Raw genomic sequence first — 24,119 nt, 5'->3', positions numbered from 1 at the left:
GCTCACTGCAGGGGGGTTGGTCTAGATGGCCTTTAAAGGACCCTTCCAACCCAAACTATTTTATGATTCTATTAAGATAGAATCTGTCTATGAAGGGCCAATCAATCAAAATAAATAATCAATCCACAGCAGAAATATGTAATGTCAGCTAAGTGGAATGACATAAAAAGGAAGAGCATGTTAAAAAGAAATTAAAGGCAGCAAGAGAGCCTAGAACACTCTTAACTAACACTGAGACTGTTCAAGAATAATGTATGAAGAAGGACTTAATTTGGGATGTGTTGGAGCGCCTGTCCCAGACTGAGGTGTCAACAAAGGATGTTTCAGAACAAATCATACATTACCCATGCAAAAGCTGTGTCAATGAAGTGCCAAATTGTTGTAACGTTACCTGTGGAAAATATAACCTCTTGCTTAAAACTGCCTTAGTACCAGAGGTGTGTTGGTGACAAAATGTGATGCCAGTTATCTAAGTGGGCTCCCAGTTGGACATGGGGAGCTTTCAATAACTGAGATCCATACTCAGCTAATTGGCTGAAACAAAATGGCAGATGAAATTCAGTGTTGATTAGTACAATGTACATGAAAAGAACAGACCTAAATTCACACACCCAACAGGCTCTGAAGTATTATCTTTGAGTAAAGCATGGTAAATTTTAATAATGTCATGAAAATATCAGATCAATACTCAAAAATTGAAAAAGCAAGTACAATACATTTTTTATAAAAGGAATAAAACCAGAAACAGTATTATGCCACGTTTTAAATAAAAGTCTCTGAATACTCAGTACAGTGCCGGTCCTACATTTCAGAAAGAAAATAATAAAAATAGAAAAAATATAGAAATATATAAAGGAAAATATAGACAAGACTGATCAAAGGTGTGGGACAGCTTCCAACAAGACATGAGTAAGTCTTGATTAGAATTCTTCAGCCAAGAAAAGAAACGTCTAAGGGGATACCAGGAAGAGGCCAATAGAGCACAGGCAGTCAAGGAAAGTATAAACACAGAATAACTATCCACTGTTTCTCATAGTACAAAACCTACCAATGAGCAAATGAAATTATCAGGTGACAAGATCAACACAAACAAAAAATAAGGACTTCTTACACAATGCACAACTCACCTGAAGTACTCAGTGCTACAGGATACCATGGGTGCCAAAAAACCTACATGCTTTTAAAAAGTGAATAGAGAAGTTCATGGGAAAAAGTCTGTCAACAACTGTTAAATAAAATAACCTCAGGCTCAGGAAGTTACTAAACTGCAGATTGGTGGAAGCTGGGAGGATATAATAGCTGTTCAAGCCTTGCTTGTGTATTAGAGACTGGCCACTGTCAGAGGAAGACTTTAGCCTAGCTGGCCCTTCAGCCTGACTCAGGATAGCCATTCTTACCTTCACCAACAGCAGCAGAACTACTGCAGCCTTAACCACTCTTGAAAGAACTTCCCCTTAATTCTCTGCCACTTGTAAATCAGGTCAAACCAGAGCTGGTCCAAAAGAATTCTCAGTGGGGAAGACACATCTTTCACATTTTTCCTTTCCCTATCACAAAATACATGAAAGTATTTTACACTGGTTGTTTAAAAAATTCACCATCAAGCCAACAAATAAGGCACCTTCAAATCTTGCAAACAGACATTTGATTGTACCAGCTCTAAATTTCCAAGTATAGCCATTCTTCTCCCCCGCCCCGCCACGTGTTTGTTTTAAAAGTTAAGAGAAGACAAAAGTCTTACAACTTTAATTATATTTATCATAATTCTGGAGATTGCAACACTCTTGACCTTAGTTCCCATATCCTAATGCAATTTCAAATTAATCTTCTCTGTTTAACAAGAGTTATCAAATGCCGTATAGCATGTAAACTACATCTTGATTGCTGAGAAAACATCTCATTGCACAACATTATTTAGGCATGCATTTAAGTTCCATTGACCTCACAGGCAGGTACCTTCTTGCATCAGGCACTTCTAATCCTGACAGCACCAAGAGTCAATGGGAGCTGAAAGTCTGTACTTCAACCCTAAGACTTTCAATCCATAATATCCTACTCAAAAGGTGGCTGGTCAAGATGCTGCTTTGCCTTTTTCCACGGTCATGAAGGGCATAACACAATGCAGCTAAAAGAGAAAGCATTCTCTATTTGTCAGAAGTAATTAAACATGTCACTGACTTTCTGTAAAACTCAAGAGCCATCTGGGAAAAGAGCAGTATGTCTCCACATCCATCTGAGTGACAAGGTCAGAGCATCCCTCTCTTCCTTGGTTGCATCTCCATCACTAACTCTGTTCATCATGCTGTAAATTAATCCATAAAAATTTGGATAGAGTACCTACTGTAATTAGCTCTATCTGTCCAAATGAGGCAAAATGAGATGGGGTGGCAGCTGAGGGATCCAATTGGCTCGTGGCTGCAGAGTGACAGAACTAGGTCAATATACCAAATTTATTCAGAAGCAGAACAACATAAAATTAGCCTTGTCTTGTTACATGTCTGAGACAAGGTTTCAAGACCTTCACTTACCAAGAGTCCACTAATAAAAGACATTATATTTATACTCCTCCCTGTGAAAATTCTCTTTTGTATATCCCATCAGAAACCCTCATCTATCAATTTATGGACATAGTCTCATTATTCTGCAGTGCACCTCAGCAAAGAGCACCTCAACATGAGGCTGCCATTAGGTACCCCTGAAACCTCCTCTCCTCCAGGCTGAACAAGCCCAGCTCCTGCTCAGGGCAGGTCCTCCAGCCCCCAAGCATCGGCAGTGCACTTGGTCCAGTTTATCAATGCATTTCTTACATTACGGGGCCCCTAACCGGACACAGTACTCCAGATGTGATCTAACGACTGCTGAATAAAGGACTGCAATTCACTTCCCTCAATTGCCTGGCTGTGCTCCTATTGATACAGCCTGTATGCTGTCAGCCTTCCTTACCACAAGGACACACCGCTGGCTCTTTTTTAGCTAGACCTCCCACGTCCTTCTCAGCAGTTTCCCTTCAGATTCTTATCAATGCAGGGAGTTCATGTGCCTCAGGTGCAAGACTTGACATTTTTCCTTGTTGAATTTGATGAGGCTCCCGACAGACCATTCCCCTGTTTAACATGCAACTTACATGATTTATTCCAGTCACAAGCATGAGCTTCTCATCATATCAGAGGATAAACCTGGAGATAGGGTTGAATGTGTAACACAGGATTATATGTACATTGGATGAAGTAGTGTGATGCACAGCTCACCTCTTCGGCCTTTTCTCATTATATCATAAGACCTTTCTCAATGTTTATATTCATAGTGACTAACACATTGGAAGTTCTCTGTTGTAAGAAGCTTGGCCCAAGCCACATCTCCCTGTTTAAGGGATTTCTGCCAGGAATTGCTAAGCATACAGTAGGTCGAAAATGACACAACTCTCTTTTCTTGCTGGCTCTCAGCAGGAGGTGAGAAATTAAAGCTAGGAACTTAGGAAGCCACTTCAGAGCATGCTTAACCACAAGTAGCATCACCAGCAGCAACAAGTCAATGGGATGACAATGTCTGTATTTAAATCTAGACCAAAAAAATTGGCCAGACTAGAGATAAAGCCCCTTTATACAAAAATACATAAATTTTCTTCTAAAGGTGCTTCCTTAAGTCAGAGCTGGGATTGAAAGGTAGGGAAGCTTTCACTGCTGTTGTCTGTGCAGAACCTGTTCTGCAACTAAAGAAGCAATTGCGATTTCCATCACTCTTGATCCTGCTGAAAGTGTGTTTTCTCTTGGCTTTTCTCCAACTTCTAAATTTTCTGTGAAGTTTTAAAGCAGACAGAAGCATTTCAGGACTGGCTGTCTGAACTGGTAATGCCAAGTGAAAGAATAAAATAAACTTTTTAAGAGACTAGAACACTTACACAAATAAGTGTGAGGAAGTAGGTGCCACTAAAGTGATGAATCCAGAAAGCGTATGTATTTGTATTTATATAAACCCGTGGATACTTATGGATATGAACCAAGTGTGTCTCAAGGTAAAATAATTTCTGTCTCTAAGATCAGAATAGCAGGACACCTATGTAATTTAAACACCAGTTTCAAGAGCTTTAAAGGCAGCCTTTTGTCTTAAAAAAGTGTTCCAAATTAACTTCCCGAAGATTATTAATAATTTTAATAAATAACATTCCTAAAATTGTGTATTTCCCTTTGAATCCTTGTCAAGACAAACATATTAGACAATTGCTATGCTTGCAACCTAGAAGCACTTGGGCTTTTCATGCATGAGTGACACTAGGTCAGGAAGAGGTTAATGTGTGGAAACACAAAGTGGATTTGGCAAGAAGGAAGAGGAGGAAACACTGCACTTCAGCTGAAGAATATCACATTTCAGCATGTGAAGATACTAAAACACCAGCTATTTTCTTTCTAGGCAATAAGGGAAGTGTACTACTATATGCTCCACACCTTGGCAAACTGATTGAGCATTGCAATTTTCTGAAAACATGGAAGAGAGTAAGGGAATCGTTTCTCAATACAGTGTGGGATTTGGATAAACTGGTATACTCTAAGGATTCGGAAATGTCCTTTTTATCTCTCAGTTACAAAACAATTTTAAACATGGTGGGAAGGAAACAGTTATTCCCATCCTGTTCCGTAGCTGAACCATGAATCAAGACCTGAGCTGTCAATTTACCCTCAAAAATCTTTTGTTGCAGTTTAATTTACTTTTCCTCCTGTATAATCCTGGTGACACCTTACTGTTTAATATTGAAAGTTATTGACAAAGGAAATGCTGATTCATGAAAGTGAGATTTTGCTCTAATGTATTCATGTGAAAACAAATGAGCCTGTACCATTACATAGTTCTTCCTCTTGCTCACATTTCATTTCAGCCCTGACAGAATTTCAGATGGGGTGAGTGAATCCTGCACAAATCCTGCAGCGAGTTTTTCTCAGTCATGGGCCAACAAATCTGATTTCAAAGAAAAACTTCACCTTCACTGCAATAAGAACTGTCCTTGGAGTGTGAAAGGACGCTACCACTCACAGACTGAAGGAGAGCTGCCTCAGAAATTGTGGGATCTATTTATCTAGCTTGTTTCCTATTCATACAGAACATTCTGCTCCATAGATACATATTTGCTGAGGCTTAATCCTGATTAAGATTTATATTCTAATCCAGCACTACTTATCCTCACTATTCATAACACCTGTACTTTCATTGATACTGGCCTTGATTGCCTGGGCTGGGTCAGAGCCTGCAAACCACTTCATCCACCTGAAACCAGCCTGTTTTGCAGGAAGATGCAATATAAGTTCCTATTGTGCAGCACGGTCAAACCTTAAACTTCAATACCAATCCACTTTTCCTCCATGCCAGTGCCCCCAGGACTTCTCCATAATTGCTTCCCATTTAACTAGGATGCATTGAAAACAACACACAGTTTGCTCTTCCTGGAAGCGGAGCTCCTCATTCTTTGCAAATTGCTGCAGTGCCACACTATTCAACTCAGTTAAGCAAGTACAAGACGATGCCATTGCAACATGGTGCTTAGATGGCCAGAGGATCATTCTGGAAGTCTAGTTATCCTCTGATCACAGCGTGGCAAAAAGACTCATAAGTTTGGAAGAAGCACCTGAAAACATCTCTGTAAGAGCATTTTCAAAAATCTTCCAGAAGAGAAGCCCAAGCAATGTCAGTCTCAAAACCACAAGACATCTCCTGCAAGGTAAAAATCTCTGTTTGTAACCCAGAAACTCATCTACACGCCACTGTTGCAATGAGGCACTCAATAGCTGGCTTCACCCTCACCAAGAAACCATGCCCAACATACTAGAGGTTTTTGAGCTAGCTTGGTCTCATTTTTATTCCAGGCACAGAACAGGGGTTCTGATGACCATGGGAATGCAGTAGCACAAATAGACTGTACTGACAAACAAGTGTTTCAGCGGGAGATTCTGGAGCCACACTCCAAAGATTTGTGCAATGATGGGCATGGGAGGAAAGCATCAAGAAAGGGAAGAAGCATTTTGCTAACTGTATGGTAGCAGTCAAATGCGTGAAACAAAGCAACATGGCAAATACCATGACGTCCTCGTTGTGATGCAGAAGTTTTTTTCACTCATTCTATTAACAAAACATTATGGTCTCTTTCAATGCCTTCACAGAACTATTTTTAGTGAGACTGGATGCAGGCTGACGCAGAACACAGAAAAACTGAAAGAGGAGGCGGCGGAGGACAGAGAGAGAGTAGGGGAAAAGGACTGGTTTCCAATATTTGAAGTAGAATGGGCAGAAGTTTCTCGGGGCACAGGGTGAGAAGGCTAACACCCATGCTCAGTGTCTTGTCCTACCTCTGCCACATGCTCCCCTCATAGACATCGCAAATGACTTAACCACAGCATTGGAATCCCATCTCCCAAAGCCAACTAGCACTTTGGATACACTAGCTATGCCCACCATATTAGGGTAAACCAGAACAATAACTACCTCACAAGCCTCCATCACAACAACTCCAACAGTTCTCCTGCCAGGAAAAGGTTAACCGCTGACTGAAGCCAAATCAGTTTTACTCACGTGGATGATTACGCAACTACTAGCGCTGCTTACCTCATACAATGGGAGGAAAAAAAAGTATGTACACAGTGAAACCAGAGCAATTGCTGTAAATTTACAGCAATTGCTGCAAACATCAGCTGTCGCCACTGCTCCGCCAGCATCCCACTTGCATGGATTCCCCACCAAAGTCCAAAAGTGCCTTCCAGAAGGCTATAAAACAGTGATGAGGTCTCATGTTTTCTCTCTACACCCTACTGCAAATACAGTGCAGCCAGAAGCAGAGGCAGTTCATCCATTTATATTGGACATATGTCTTGACACCACTAGAATAAAGTGAAGTGAGGAGCATGCTGAGCTGAAAGTTTTTTATACTACTGCAATGGCAAGCTAAGAACACTTCTGCATGGGGGCTCAATAGGAGACACAAGTTCTTCCACACTATATAATAATACAATTCCTCTATCAGCTCAAACAAGAGCTCTGAAAGACACCAGAGAAACCCTACCATCTTATCCAGAGCCATGCAGCACCGGGACGGATGCAGCGGTACAGGCACAAACCAGCCACAGCTCGGGAACGTGGTACCACCACGTGTGCCTGGCTTGCCCAGAGCTGCACTGGGCCAGCCCTGCAGCAAGGCATACCCACAGTTACAGTGTCCTCTCTCCACCTGGGACGGCCACAGGGTAGCTACGGGCAGCTTTGGCAGCTGGTTTGCTCAATTTTGCCTTCCTGAATGGCTTCCGAGGAAACAATAGCTTAAAAATTAAAAAGGAGCTTTTACATAGACAAGTACCTTGACTGTGCACAAGCAGACAAACCCAAAATGGCACATACATTTTCCTCTTTCCTACCTAGATTTCTACTGATTTCGGTCAGTTTAGGATACAGTATTTTATAAAAATATAAACCAAATGAGAAAGAGCAACTTGGAATAATCGGGTTCTGATACTTGAAGACACACTTCATTTCTTTTGAATGTTTTAATCATATAAGGGAATATATCATGTGAAACTAGCATTTTCCTCACTAGCTACTAGTATTTAACGTTAGCATAGCAGAAGCCACTGAACATCTATTCAGGTGAACTCATGTATGTAATGGAGTTGCCTTTAGCAACTCTCCCTCTCTCCTGGGCCTCCTGCGACTATGCTAGCTTTAGGTAGCGTTTACATTTTGGTTTACATTTAGATTACATTTAGGTCTACATTTAAATGTAGGTTTACATTTATCCTTCTCTGGTGATCACAGCTGGGCAGGATTTTAAAACTTTAAACTAGAAAGCCTTGCAGCCTGCATTATACACAGTGCTAACAGCCCAAAGAAAGAGGCAAAAGCAGCAAGACATTTATTGTAGTACTAGTATTTTCCAAGCTCTTATCGAGCAAAGCATTTAATCTAATGTATTACACTTAATGAAGAGTCAGGAACTTGTACTGCAAATAACAGATCAGATATAATTGGAATTTGTTCCACACCACTAGCCTACATATATCAATAAAAACAATAATCACATTGGATTTTGGGCTCACTTCATTTGCATTTCTTAATTTAGTGTTTAACTAATTTAACAATAGTAATGATTTAATTCAAATTAAAATCTAAGGAAAATAAAACAATTTTAAAAAGCCATTAAAGATTTCATTAAGTTGCATCCAAATTAATATTAGCTTTCTTAGTATTTTCAGTAAATGATTTTTTTCTCTCACCACCGAAACAAACATGAAGTTTCCTCTGTGCAGTCAAGCTTTAGACAAACCTTGTTAGATTTATTGGTATTATTTCAAGCAATTAATTAATATACATTAGAGTTATTTAGAGGAAAAGCACAAAAAATGGCAGGAAAATAGATGAAGCTGTTTTTAGAACACTGCATTCAACTTAGATAATTGTTCTTTGAGCCTTTTATGTGGAGCCCTTAGGTATATACTATCCATTAGATCACATTTCCCATACATTTGTGGTATTGCTGCCAAGCATCAGACACACGTGAGTTACCCAAGCCACATGAGTTTTACAAGATATTTTTCTGCATCTCCACATGTACCAACCTCTTGCACAGGAGTGACTGCTCAGACAAAAGAACTAATTTCAGAAATATGCCAGTTATAACACAACAGTTTCTGTAAGTCTCCGATATTGCCTCCCATCCCCTAAAAGATACAGAACAGTTATTTGTATGATATATGCATTTTTATAGATATATAAAGTGTGTGAGTGTGTGTATAAATAAAAACTTTTACATATATATACACGTATATATATAAATAAAACTGTCTTGTTTTAACCAGTAGAATATAACATATCCTACCCCAGTCCTCAACATATTTTTCCTTTTGCAATCTCCTGGAATTTGCAGCTGATTTTGGGGCGTTGGACATGCCATCAGGCCAGCCAGAAAGCATGTAGAGAGGATGTGGATGCAAGAAGTCAAACTGAGGCCTCTCTAAACTGGAACTGCTCACTCTATCAGTTCAGCCCCTTTTTTTTGTGAAAAATGGTTAAATGGCCAGGCGTCCAAGGAGCTATCTAGCTCATTTTCAAGCATATACAAGGATTTTGGAAATTAGGGTTGTAGTCCTACACTATCATGGTTTTCATTATTAACCCTTATTCATGCAAATGGCAACACTGAATTCAACAGGAATGCCTTGCAACAGCCTAGATAATACTTTAAATTTGCACTGACCTATATCACAGCTCATAGCAGCAACTGTAGTTGAAACAATTTATTAATACCTTTCAGCAATGAATAATAAAGGAATTTAAAACACAAAAATAAACAGGAAGCCACTAGGTCCTGAGTACCTGCAATTTACTTAAAAACACAATTCCACCTTTTCGAATAGATATTCCAGCAATTTTTTATTTTAATGTGTCATACTTCAAACACAACGCCTTCAGATGCTCACCTGCATTTCAGTGGGTACCAGGCTTACAGACAAAATCAGATATGAAATACAAAGCTTTGTACCACACTCTCTGCAGCACAAGTGTTCACTTGCAGGTAAACTTAAGCCATTTAACTAGAAGTGCACTTAATTTGAAGAGATTACTCAAGCAGCTCTCCACTTGTACGTTTGTATTACCATCATAATTAGAAGTACTTCAAAATAACAAAAACTTCATTTTTGACCAGAATAAACACAGAAGAAAAAGATCAAGAGCACCTTGAGTGAAGAGGGTGAATGCTTTTGAAAATATCCTTTAAAATCCCTCCAGCTCTGTGACCAGTGACTGCCTTCATTCGAATGCAACTCATAGGGCTGCTGCTATGCACGCTAATATATGACATTATTTTCTGCTATTTTGTTTTTAAGTTGGCCTTGGAGAGGACTGAAATATTTTGCTGATTTGTAACAATGCTGAGTGCCATCCAGCTTTCCGTAATTACTTCTTGAAATGCATAAATGGAAATAGCTACCTACAGACAAATATTGACATTTACCTGTTCGGTAATAGATACCAGCAATGGAGGGGGAAGGAACTGAGTGACCCAATCCTGGAAACACAGAGGAGGTGGCCAAGGACGTGCTGGAATAGAGCACGCCAGAAGCCTTCCTTCAGCACATGGATACCTCTAGGATCCAAAGCCCTCTACCAACAAAGCCCATATTTGAAATGTAACAGAAGTGATCTTAATCTGCTGAAAACAGGATATGAGAACACCCTGAAGAAAGCTGCTATCAATGATGGAGCAGATTGACTAGATAGGCAAGTATAGTGAAACTTTGGCTACCAACTTTAGGCTAAGGAAATTGAACGTATGTCCAAGTCGGTTCATTTGTTGCCTAAAATACTACTGGCATTTGATACTACTTCTATAACAAATATACATTGTTTAGTGTTAATATTAATTAACCTTTGTTAATATTGTTGTTTCGTAAAAAGAGACAATTCAATATTATGTGTTTGAGCACATCAAACACCTTCTAGTGGAGTTTTTCAGGCAGGGCATTCAGCTCATTCAAACTCCTACGCAGCCATTCCTTTCACTTAGTGTCATTGCAAAACTGGAAATACAAAAGCACACAGATTTATATTTTAGAAAGACGCTAGCTGATTTTGGCAAACAGGGTCTAATTGAATTTTCATAGAATAGGATAGTTTGGGTTGGAAGGGATGTCTAAAGGCCATCTAGTCCAAACCCCCTGGAATAAGCAGGGACATCTTCAACTAGAGCAGGTTGCTCAGAGCCCCATCCAGCCTGACCTGGAATGTTGCCAGGGATGGGGCATCTACCACCTCTCTGGGCAACCTGGGCCAGTGGCTCACCACCCTCATGGTGAAACTTTTATCCACCAGAACTTCTGAAAACTTCTAATACTTACACCTTTCAGAAGAATCAGCCAAGATAGGCACACAAGGAGCTAAAATATTAAGAGTTAAGCTACAATTTAGTAACATTTCAGACGAAGATTGACAAGTGAATTTATCTGTAGTAGAGCTATCCTTTAGAGAACAATTACACTTTGAGACACTTTCAAAAATAAAATCATCACAAACCCACCCTTTGTTTATTGTACATACATACTTCAATTTTTAATTTCAAATTTCCAGCTTTCAGAAATGTCTTGAGATTTCTTACTAAGCTTCAAATATTGCCAAATGGAAGACCAATAACTTTAAAACCAACAGAAGTGGCAGAGAAGTGGCCATTTTTAAACTCACTCTCTACTTGAGTAGTAATTGATGTACGAATGCTCAGCATGTACTCCTTAGTGTTACTGTAAGTCTGCCTCATGCTGTACGATCACTGTAAGTGCATTCCGAAAAATACAATTTCAGATTCAAGCAAACTTCTTCTTTGTGTTCTTTCGCAACTTCTTTACATTTTCCAACTATGAATATAGCACCGATGAGCTGAAGGCAACTGTAAAAGACTGTCAAGTCCAGCCTTTTGAACATCAGAGAGAAATTATCTCTCTGTCCAAAAGCTGGCATCAGGAATTTCATGGCACCTACCATATCATTAAGGGACTTAATTCTGTGGATGCTCTAATCTCACTCTTCCACACATCCGATTTTTCTGCTTCAGGTCAGTCCTGTCACTGATCCCAAATTCCAGCCTCCAAGTGCAAAGCTAAAAAATTTCTGTTCTTACGTCAAGGAGAGAACTTTAGGAGTACGTATTGCACTGGAAGCTTATTTTTCATGAACTTCGCATCCTTTGCCACCCTTTACACTTGGACTAAACTGACACTGTGAAAGCCTTGGAGCCGAGACCTGTCATTTTACATGTGCCACGCATACCTTTGCTAGTGCATAAATTAGACACACCACATACAGGCTAAATAACATTATAGTTTAAAGGCAGAAAAAAGAATACCCTTCATGTGCGTTCTTGAAAACCACAGCCAAGAAATAAAAAAAAAAGCTGTCCAAATTAATTCTTTCATGTCTGAAGGGAATTAAAGTTATACAAGTAGACTGTGAAATTCGCCTTGTCCACAGACATGTGAACTTTTACTTGGTTTTTACTTAAACAAGAAATGTGGAGGGTGGTTGGGGTTTTTTTGAGATCATCTGTATAAGCACTGAGTAGCTGTCCTCTGGAAATGAAAGCCTGGATGGAACCAAAGCTTTAGATACTTAAAATTGTTTTAAAAACTTAGGCAATGCTCCCTTTTAAACTAAGGCAAATCTGTCTTGTCTAATCTCATGCAACAAACTCAATCACAGCTAAAAATCACTGTACGTGCAGGCAAATAGAGTAGGTAGGGAAAGAACGACTTATGTAGTAGAACCCCTGTTAACACTGAAAAACCTCGTGTGGGTTGATGCAGCTGAAAGCATTGAGACACTTAGTGCTCAGAACTGCATAACGTGAGATCTGTAAGAGAAGCTGAATCACCTTAAACCAGAAAAAAGGAAAGACAGCTGGAGGAAGTAGGGAAACTTGGGAGAGCTGATTAGAGTTCACTAACAGGCCTGTCACATCTGAGCAACAAAAATGAAAATACAGAAAGAAAGATTTAAGATAATAAATATGTAACATTTGACTAAGTGGCAACTAAGGTAAATATAATATTTTACACGCAGAATGATCATCAGAACAGGGCATCATTTACAGTGATACCATCAGCGGCTCTTGGTATAAATGATTAATACAAAGCAGTGTATATATAGCTGTGAATCAGATGAGCTTCCTAGCAATGGCATCTCTTACAGATCCCCATGTGCCTGAGACAGAATGAACCACGCTGATCCTTTGAACTCACTCTCTATAAGATAAATTATCTCTTTGGACTAGAGCAGCACCTGTTTTTAGAAAAAAAACCCAAACTTGTTCTTAAAACTGTCCGTGCAAAAGAATTCACTACACCACTGTCAACTGCTGCACTGTTTGATTTCAGTTTCTGTTAAAAATCTGAACCTTGCTTGTCATTTGCGGTTTGCCTACCTTCAACGTCCAATTATTGAGCCTAATGTTTCTGTCTGTAAGGCTCAAGAGTCCTATACTATCAAGTTTCCTTTCCCCAAGAAGGTACTTGTAGACTGCAATCATGTCATTTCCTTGCTAATCTAAATGGATTTAAAGCTGTAGATCAGTCTCAAAAAAACAAGTGATAAAAGGAGATTTATTAGATAACCCAGCTGATCTCCAAGTCCCCAGCTTCTAGAGATCCATGAAGCTCTAACAAAACCAGCCAACTGACAGCTTGACTATTTTTCTGAATAGTGCTTGAACAGTACATCCACTGAAACAGTCATAAACAATCTCTCCTAACATCAGGGCACAGGAATTGAACCATTTACATACTTGGTCTTTTGCTGACCAAACATTAAAAGCGACTGTTCAAACAATGACAGCATTTTATCATTGTGTCAGGAAAGACAGACAGATAGTAACCCTTCCAATCTTTTTATTAACTCTTCAGAGTTTCTGCCTTCATTGTGTTTCCTGTATATGTATAACAACAGTAAAACAAAATAAAAGCAAGACAATAGCCACTGCATGAAAAATTCTAGAGCACGTAAGCAGCTTCCTTAAAGCACATTAGGTCATTTCCTTTAGAGACATTTTATCTAACCCTTTTAAAAATTAGTTTAACTAATACTGTACTTTCCTGAGCCAAGTAATAATAAAAAGCCCTTTTTGTAAAACACTTGGTCAGGGAATTGGTAATGAGCTAACCAACCTTTCACTCCAGATCACTGGCTTAAAACCAAGCCTTGCTTGATCGTGCCTAGAAGGCTCTGCTACGTGCTAAAAGTCCAATGCTCTGTGGGAAATAAGAGGGGATACGGTCAAGTTCTTGGCAAGGTATTGCCCATCTGACACTGGCACTGTTATCAGCCAGAAGTTTCATCAGAAAATACAAATATCCTCTGCAGCAGAATCACTGGCTTATCTGGGAGGAAGATCCTGCCTTTGATGAATTTGTAAGTACTTCTTGAGCCAACACTCCTCCCTCAGAAATATAGGCTTAAGATCTAAAGGCAAGGGTGGTATTTATGGTCTGTTTGTACTGCATACCAAGCGGTACGCTCTACCCCATCACTATTCACATATGTTCCAATCTGACCGTTACCACTATTCACTGTTATTTTAAACAGAGGACTTCTCTCCTGTCAAGGGCACTGTCCCCTGAATATTTTTAAACAGTTTTCACTCACTTGCTGAAGCAAAAGGTCCCTAACAAAGCCATCACCCTCATGCTGCTGAAACACCATCAGCACTCTTAGCAGCAAACAGCAAGAGACAAGCACGAAGCCAACACAACATTTTAGTATTGATTTCTCTAAGAAATTTAAATCCTGCAGGGCGTAAACATCAATTTAATCTGTATGCAACTACAAAATGGCCTCACTCACAGCGTTCCTCATTTCAGCCAAAACACTGCTACCACTGGAGTAGAAACACACTTAGCGGTGAAGGCAAAGGTGACTGATGGAACAAGTACCCCAACGTTCCTGATAATTCCTAAGAGTTTTGGAGACGACAATCACAGAAGCCAGTCACAAACAACAACTAGCAGAAAAACCTGCCTCCTAGCCTGACACAAAGTTATCCCCGGAGTGTCCCAAGGACCAGTGGCATCTAGCCTTGCCAAACCGGAGAGCCACTTCATCCTCCAATGGACCAACACTTTGCTGTGAAGTGACAGCCTCATGCCTCACCTTCAGGTTTCTGTGCCTCCACATGGCAACATGAACAATGAAACACAACCGCTCCGTGTTATACTAATTGATATTTTCTGAGCTCCCCTCACACCATCAGACTGACTTCTCTGCAGACAAAGAGCCACACATTATTACCATCCTCAACCTGCTGAAAAGAGCATCAGAAGAAAACACCACCTGAAGAAAAAAGAAATTTGGCACCTTGGAGTTTGCCCTCACATAATCTTAAGGCTGAGCTCTTCAGAAAATGTAAGCTTCCCCTCTAATCACTGAGAAATCAGGCCCAGCATGGTCTGACATTTCCTTTTTTCCTAGCACTGCAGGACTGCTGTTTTGTTTAAGAATGCATCCCGTTGTATATCCAATCAGAAAGATGTACTTTCACACATTTGAAACACCAGTAACATGTATCACAAGGGAAAAAATTGGCTCATTTTTACACCAGTGCAAAGCCATGGGCATGTCTGTCACCCCAGCCAGTACTTAAGCACCAAGTACACTGAGTAGAATTCATGGCACCAGCATTATTTGCAAGCAATGGATTTATGTACATAAGAAACTGTAAATCACATCATAAACACAGACGCAGGATTTAATGGACAAAGCTTGCGCTTGTAAAATTTGGCACCTTCTATCCATCTCCCCCTACTAATGACAGTTAGGTGGCAGAATCAGATTCCTAAAGGTATAAATGTGACACAAACAGCACATCAGGCAACTGAAGTACTATGAACCCACTGACAGGCACAACAATGTGAAGGCAGAAAGCCCTGTTCCAACCTGACAGCTTCAACACAGACCCCAGGCCAGATAATCAGCCTACTTACAAGGCAGGATTTATTAATTGCTGCTGCAGTCCCACAAAAGCTTATTTAACACAAGTCTAGCACACATCTGACCCAGTACGTATAGACTAGTGCTCAGATTACCATTGACATGAAGGTTTCTACACTGTAGACCAGCACATCATTTAAATATCAACTGACTACATGTGGGATCAACATCAGAACCTGTGTGCTGTTTTTCTTCAGCATACATAACATACATCATGGCAATATTTACTTCACCCATCAGTGGGCAGGGGTGTAGATTTTGCTCCCAAGAATAATTGGTTTTGTGGGTCTTTAGCAGGGCAGCTTCACTAGGTCCAAGCAAGGACCGTTGCAATGTTCTCCAGTCAGTGTCAATATGATTTTTAGCATTGCTTGGTCAGGAATAGAAGCAATTCTGAAGTGATCATCAAGATTATTAAAGTATATACTGGCAGATCAGTCTGAACCACTGACAGCTTTATAGCTGCTGTGATCACCTGTGTCACTGAGCTGCAGACACTGTCATTTCCCTATAAAGTTGCCATGGGTTTGACTTCAGACTGTCTTCAAACCACGCAGCAAGCATGTCTGTATGACTAGCCTCTGAACTCCAGTTGTGAGTTTAGCTTTCAAAAGGGGATGGCTGCAAGCAGAAAAAGGAAGTGACAAAACAGAAGGTGTTTATGATACAAGCAAAATCCAGGAAAATAAAGGCGGAACAGCAAATCTACACCTTATCTACATGAATCTCTGAATCGGAGGATGTAAACAACAGGCACAGAACAAACTTCACTTGTTTGTTTCTAGATCACAACGCTCTATCCACCCCCTAAGCACATAAGCAAAACAGGATACAGGGTGTTACTGAATGATTTCCCTTGAAATCTGATTGAGAAAGATTAGAGCAATTAGAACAGAGTGACACACACTTTTAAAACCCTTAAATCACGATTAATGTAAAGTTTAACTTTTCTCCTAAGGATCATCTGGTGCCTCCGTGCCATTTTCAAAACACATCCCAGCCTCCGAGACAAAAATCATGAGACAGAATCCCCTGCCCTCTACTGGCACGGGAGCTGCACTGGAACCTGTGCACAAGCACAAACAGCACCTGAGGAGCTGTTTTAAAGGTTTTTTTTAAAACTATTATTTGCAATTTATGTAAGATTTATAATGTACTGAATACATCAAACTGGGAACAAAAGCTCACAGGTAAAACACTTTTTCAGCATCATTGCACTTCTTCCTGCAGAGCTAGCTAGACCGAGGATTCAAAATACTACTCCCAGTAAGATAATATATTCATTAACTGAAAGTAAATTCTAAGGGATTATCTAATGTTTGTCATGTTCACAGTGCATAACCACAAACTCCATATGACAGATTTTTTTTATTTATTTTTACAAAATTCTCTTCCACATACACTGCTGCTTTTAAGATTACAGTCATCCAAACTGCATTTGGCCCAAGAATAGAGACTATGCCAAAATGATTTTCCAGCACCTTGATGCCAGAGGTAGGGAAATTCTTAGCCGGGTTTCTGACTCACATCACTTAGAGATGGCACCACACAAACCTCAGGACACCATGGCAAAGCATTTGTTGTGACTGACCATGTCACTTCATTTCTGTTACAGATCAATTTAATAGGTGTCATCATATAACTCTGTGGATCTTGTGAGTAATTATTACTGTATTCTCCCACTGGTGTAAAAAACAACAGCAGCAGCCAAGATTTGCACTGCTCTAATTATATTTCTGAATGTAAATCAGCTTGATTCCTGGAAAAAAATCAAAGTAAATTCCCAATGTAGACAAGGCCTAAAAGGAATTGAATAAACACAAGGGTCCTGACTGTATATTTCATCCAAAAGATAAATAAGCTTTTAAATCACATTAAAAAAAAAAAAAAGCGTCCTGAAAAACAGCAGCTATTAAACAATACCAGAGTAATTTCCACAATGCTCAACTGTACCCTGAAACACATTCAGAACACACCCTGTTTTCAGAGCTGTCACACAACAAATGCAGATGTAAGCCTGCCATCCCTACACAAATAACAGAATATGACATTTAAATAATACCACTCTCAGGAAAAGAGGGAAATGCATATAGCCTACGCTACATACAGCAGTTCTTTTTTAAAGCAACTCATCTGTTAGTTACCAAATAGCTAAAAGACCCTTGGGATGCAACAAAACAAAAGCATACAAGGTTCCAAGGAATCTACAGGAACACAATGCAATCACACCCATCTCCTTTTTACTGTAGGCATCTACAGCATTTTTAAAAAAAAAGTTTTTATAGCTTATTAAGCCACATCCTCAAACTAGTTATACTAAATGTATTCACAGATAATTTCTAGCCCTTTGTTTCTGTGTCTGATATCTTAAATAGCTCTTCTCGCACTCTGGTGTTTGTCTAACTCCTGACATTTACAGAGTGCAGAAGTATCCTCTTCAGCCATGAGCTTTCTAGGCTACATAAGCCAAGCTTTTGGTGCAGCAGAATCTAAGAACGAAGGATAAACAGGTAATTTAAACAGCATCTATTTGAATCTCTGCCTGTCTCCATAAATAACCTCCCCAAATAAATACAGTTTTAAGTATATAACAAACTTATTAACAAATCAGTTTAATATTTTGCTAATAAGTTTATTACTTATGTTAATAAATTTATGAGGTGGTGTTGCCAAGCCCTGTGATTTGTTCCAGTATCTGGAACAAATTTGTATCCAGAGTTTCATTTTCTCAACTTTCAGCTCCTGGAGTTCTCTCTTAAAAATAAAAAATAAAAATTCTATCCTTCATGATTATGGATAAAAGTCTGCAGGTATGAGTCAAGCAATGGCTTGTAAAGCAGGAGGTCAGGATTGGCTTGTAAAGAAGGTCGGGATGTAAATAAAAATAAGATTTTTTTTAAAGCAAACATTAGTTAAAAACCCTCAAGATGAGTTAACTGAGTATTTTTTAAGATGCCACTGGCTGATACACTGACAGAAAATACCAATAAAACATCTTACCAACTTGTCTGTATTCTTTTTGTAGAATTGCACAGCTAATAATGATCCAATCCTACTTCCATAGGTAAAATACTGTCTGATTTTGTTGTTCCAATGTGCTAAAAACTATTCATGTTATAAATTCTAGGGAGCAGGAATTCTTGCTTTCTAAAATCACAAGACAGGGAAAGGGCTTCTGCTTTATTAACAGAAAATTGAGGTAAAGAGGTAAGTGAGCAGCTTATGGCAGATCCAGGAACTGAACATAGATTTTAGATTTTCTGAGTTACGGTCTCCTGCTTTAGGCAGAAGGCTGGTCTTTTCACTTAACAAGCTATCGAAGCTCAAACGCTTATTTAAAAATTGGCAATGCAGCTCAGTAACAATGAACCAGCAAGAATACTTGAAAAAGAAGTCATCTTAAAGTTAAACCATTGGTCCTTCTAAAGTTAACATCTGCAAAAACTGGCCCCCAACGCATCGTCAATTTTTTTTCCAGGAGGCTAATTTAGAATTCATACCAGTTTCTGTATCTATCAGGCAGGACAAAAATCACAATACTGTCAGGAGTCCTGCCTTTGTGTTTGATCTCTAGTGCCATTAGTTCTGCAGCTTTTTCATTATACTTACTGACTTTATATCCCAGCTTTTCAGCATGAATCCTCTTGGACATGAACTGCCCTTCAATCAATGCTCGTATTTCCACCTCCTTTGGAAAGTCTGAAACCTGTATGAAAGAGGGAATGCATTAAGTTAACAAGCACCTTACACAGTATACAGTGCCAAGCTAGAGACTGGTTAAAAACACAAGACAGATTTATGGTTGATTATCCTTGTCTTCACCCTGAAGTCTGCTTTCTACTAGGCCCCGTTCTTCATTCATAGACACAACATGGACCTAAAGACTCATGACAGAGAACGCAATGCATAACCTCAGTACTATTGGCAAATCCATCAAACTTGAAATTAATGCACGATGGGAAGAGGTTCTAGCACAAGTTGCAAACTGTTCTCTATGCATTTCTCTGCAGCAAAAGCTGCTTAAGAATCAGTATCTCAAAAATATAAAAGTAAAGCAAGTAGATAAAATTCAGATGCATTAAGCCATGTCACAAAAGTTTAAAATGATTTCTGCACAAGAGTGAAACTATGCAACCTTTTCATTAATTTATTTAATTTCTGTATATAATATTTTTCTTTCATCAACCATAATATGAGAAAGGCAACAGAAGTAGGAAAATATTGAACTACAAACAAAGAATCTTTCAGAAAAAGTTGAGTTTTTCCATGCACTACAAAAAGTGCCTATAACTTGTATAACAGCTAGAAGTGATTAAGCATTCATTTAAACAGCAAACATTTGAAAGACTAGTGCTACCCTGCAAACACAAGATACTATCAATCTCTGTTCACCTAGGTGAGGTCTAATCGACTGGGAGTCATGACTGATCAAAGACATCTGTTGAGTTTCAGTAACACCCAGAAAGCCAGACATTTAAACAACATCCATTCCTCAAAAGAAAAAGAAGAAAAGATATAAAAAGCTTTTCTTTCCACAGCATAATTTCCATTTTAACTTCAACTGCACTTGAGCCTGTGTTTACTTACATAGTTCTGTGTGGCTTGTAGGTTACTCCAAGACATGCAGGGCAGCAAAATGAGGTCTTTACATACAGATTTTGAGCAGGACAAAAATATTATAGCCCAAAGTTTCAACACACCGTTATCTATGTGTCTGAAACTTAGAAGATGGGGAGTAAGTCATGTAAGTGTACTAAGCTCTCAATAAGCTTAAAGTTAATCCTGTTTCAGAAACAGTGTTGGTTTCAGTAAATCCACATTTTCCAGTAAAGGAAATATTTCCTCAAAAAATATCATGTAAGTTCTAGTTCAGACTTTGCACTGTAGATATTCTCAAGCTACAGACCAAATACTTCCTTATGAAAATCAATGCAGGGACTTGCATCAATAAACGAAACTTGAAAGCAAGTATCTCAGACAAAAAAAAAAAAAGATAACAGCAAAGATTTCAAACCTTGACAGTACTCCTTCAAGGTTTGAGATGTTAACTAAATTATTACTACCTTTTGGTTGTCTCTGCTGAATCTGTGAATCCCAACTGCTTCAGGAGTAATTTCCATCACATCAAAGTAGAAGCCTGCACCAAGGAACATTAAAGAGTGTCATGTTTGCTCCTAGACCAAAGTTGGAATCTTATTTCAGCACACAGCTAAAATGATAATGAATGTTTATCATGTCATTTGAGTCACCACACAGCCTGTTTCTTAACTCATTTCAGTCCAGACATTTATTGAATTTAAGTACTTCCAGTTTACAAAAATGTGGATCTTCAGCATGTCTGGCTCTAGGCATCCAAACAATATAACAAACAAAAAGCCTACAAAAGAGCACACATCCAGCAGAACACACACATGCAAGTAACATACATAATATATAATACATCTCAGAAATAGTTTCAGTGGTTGTTATGCAAGGGTGAAAGAAAAAAAACAAACAGAAAAAATGGTAAGTCAGTAAGAAGAGTACAGGAATACTGGAGCACTTCATGCACTGGATTAGGTTTCAGGACCTTATCAGAGAACATCAGATATTTTAAGTCATGAAGCAGAGCTGGTCTCTGAATAGTTTTGATGAGATCTGAAGAAATGTAGTAATGCTTTGTGGACAGCTAGACAAAAAGTGTGAGAAAGATTCCTCTTGTGCTGAGGGCAAGAATGGTTGGTCAGAAAAAGATATTCAGGAAAGGAGACAAAAAAAGAAAATGAGGACAGAAAAACTGAACAGAATAGCTAAGAAACTACGGAGAGTTTCTAAGGTTCAGATCTTTGGAACAAGAGTATGCTGTCCTAGCAGCCCTATGAATACTAGCCAAAAACCAAAACCAGTATTGTGCTTTAGCACACAGTCTTTTTGGTTAAACATTCTGAAAACCTGCCTGTAAGCAACACTGCGGGTTACAGATCTGCAGGCCCTACCTGGGAATGTATATGCCAAAATTTCCTTTCTGACCCTGCTGCCACCCTGAATCTGACAGATGAGGTCTTCAAGTAGACTCAGTTTATTAGCCTTCTCAGCTACCTCCCAGATGCAACAGGACCCTCATCTGTTCACCACTCCCCCTTTTCCCTGTTACCTCTGTTCCTCTCATTCTCTCAACCTCACTCCAGCAGCTGCCTCTGCCCATCTCCAAACCTCCGCAGCCTCCAGGGCATCTTCTCACACACTACTCTTCCCTTTTTCTGAAACACCTGAATTGATTTGTCTTCTAGTGAAAAGAGATTCCTGGTCATTTTAATACCCCACAGAGACTGCATTCAACAGACAACATAACAGAACTTCTAAAAATTAAATCGGTGCTAACCTCACAGTGTCAAGAAACTGTATCTTAAATTCACTTTCCTAAGGAATGAAGTCTTCTATAGCTTAAATATCGACATTAAAAAACTTCTCTACCTACAGGGTTTTTTATATCCATTTTAATCATATCAATTCAGATCTAGTATGATTGCAATGATTTCAAATCCAGCTCTGCAATGGTTAATTTTCAGCTTGATTACACACATACTTACCTTTGAATAACTTATTTCAGAGCTATATACTACACCAGTGAACTGTTAAACTGTAGGAAAGAAAATAACTTAAAACTTCAAATACATGGGTTTATTAATATTTTTTAAATGTTTTCATCATCATTTTGTTTGATTTAATTCACTTAGCATAATGTGGAAAAAACAGGGATGAAATGACACTGTGACAGGCATTGAGGAAAATGCAGAAAATCTAGATACCATTTCATATTCCTGCTTTGCTCACATGCACTGAACAAGATTCTAGAGTAATGTTTAGAGATCAAAACCGTCGAAGATTGAGAAAGAAATAATATGGAGCTACTTAATCCACTTGGTTTGAGTCTTCAGCAAAAAGAAACAAACTTTAATGAAAGCCTCCTTCAGAAATTACTAGTTTTAAACATTCTACAGCTGAGATGCTACTAACACCCTCTCAATGACCAAAAAAGCTCCATAAATATAATTTTCTTCTTTAGTGAATATTGAAGAAAAATACTATCATGACACTTAGAAATGCTCTGTGGGCAAGCTAAGCATACATTAGGAATTGCCCTTGCTCTAGTTAACTTAATTATTCGCCTTTATCTTGACCCAAGTAAAAAGTAGGTACAACTCCCAAAAAAACATGTGTCTAAGCAAACACGGGAACTCCCAGGTTCATATGCTAAGGTTCATACCCAAGTTTCCATTGTTTCCAGCAACAGTAGATGATAAGGCCTTGGAGAATTCATCCCACGAGCCTGAAGCACAGTCATCTCTGATCCTCTCTCTCATCAGAGAGCCATTCTTAAAACTGAAACACACAAACATACCATATGTATTTTCCAAAACATTTGGCTCTAGATTTTTACAGCAATTTGTTGTTTTACTCAATATTGGAATTTATTATATCAGCTGAATACAGCTGGGCCAGCTAAAGGATACAATCATTTCTTCATTATGGAAGAAGATGGAGAGGAAGAAAACTAAGTAAGAGAGAAAAAACATATTACAGGACATGTTGAGGAACGCAGTGCAGAGATGCTGGTATACATCTCTCCAAAGAGTTAGCTTAGACCCAGTCTGGCAGGCCATGCTAAACCCAGGCTGTCTCTGAACAGCTAAGACATCTCCTCAGAGCTTCATGCACAGGAGTTGCAGCCCACTGCTTGAATTACTATGGTCTCCTGGAGTTCAAAGCACTGGGGAACACATGGTACACACTGATGCAGCAGCAGCAGGAGCTCTGACCATGCTGGCCCTAGGGCAGGTCCTGTGGAGCTGTGTTTCTGCACTGTGCCAGCACTCACATGAAGGGCTTCACCAAGCCTGGTTGCATCCAACAGCCAAGATGAATACTTAGGTTTGGACTATCTGCAGATGAAGCTAGTAACTGCTTTAGAGAGAAATGTTCTGTGCTGTGGGTGCAGAGGTAGCTCTATTAGGTGTTGTCAGAAGCACTCTGACACAGCACTAAAAAGATCACTCTGAGATGACTCTGTAAGGAGCCATCTACATTGCATTTATGATTTCAGGGGCATGGTACCAGGATAGAGTCAGCTTGGGTCCAACAAGACTTATGAGGTCTAGCTCCATGCCAATATCTGGCAAAGGAAAGCAGCACAGCTGCATCTGCACAGTTCTGGTCGAGAGCCAGTAAACCACGCTGTAAACTATACATCTGTTCACTGTTTATGGTCTTTGCACCCTTTATGCAGCCACCTCCTTTGCTTCCTCTGTAAATATAATAGTCCTGCAAAATACTGCAGCATTTGACTCAGACCCAGAAGAAAGCAGTTTGAATACTCTCCAGCACAGAGTTATCAGAGCAACTCACCAGGAAAGGCACAGAAATATCCAGAAAGAGGGCAAGGAAATTACTGAACTTGCTCAGTAGCAGCAGCTGAAGTTACTTGAGTTTTCTATACAAATACTCCACCTGGTAGCTTGGCACTCTTTTTCTACTAACCCAGGTAGTCCCCTATTAACTCCACTATTTTATAAAAAAAGGGGCATTGCTGCAAAAGGGGCAGTGTCAGGGTAGAAATGGCTAGGCAGGGGGAACAGGAACTC

At 39.3% G+C, this 24,119-nt stretch overlaps 1 protein-coding gene across 1 annotated transcript in view; it reads right to left on the bottom strand.

Moving 5' to 3' along the window:
* XYLB (xylulokinase) overlaps positions 1 to 24,119 on the bottom strand; it is a gene marked incomplete at both ends in the record, with an annotated part of 87,583 nt that overhangs the window by 42,102 nt on the left and 21,362 nt on the right. The window contains 3 exons of the mRNA XM_082015165.1: positions 19,108 to 19,204; positions 20,562 to 20,635; positions 22,745 to 22,860. Coding sequence (XP_081871291.1) covers positions 19,108 to 19,204; positions 20,562 to 20,635; positions 22,745 to 22,860 — 287 coding nt within the window. The remainder of the gene's footprint in view (positions 1 to 19,107; positions 19,205 to 20,561; positions 20,636 to 22,744; positions 22,861 to 24,119) is intronic.

Source organism: Phaethon aethereus (genome assembly GCF_964289735.1).
Source record: "Phaethon aethereus genome assembly, chromosome: 2".
Classification (NCBI taxonomy): Eukaryota; Metazoa; Chordata; class Aves; order Phaethontiformes; family Phaethontidae; genus Phaethon; species Phaethon aethereus.
Note: the sequence above shows the minus strand (reverse complement) of the source record. Positions and strands in the feature narration are given on the sequence as shown.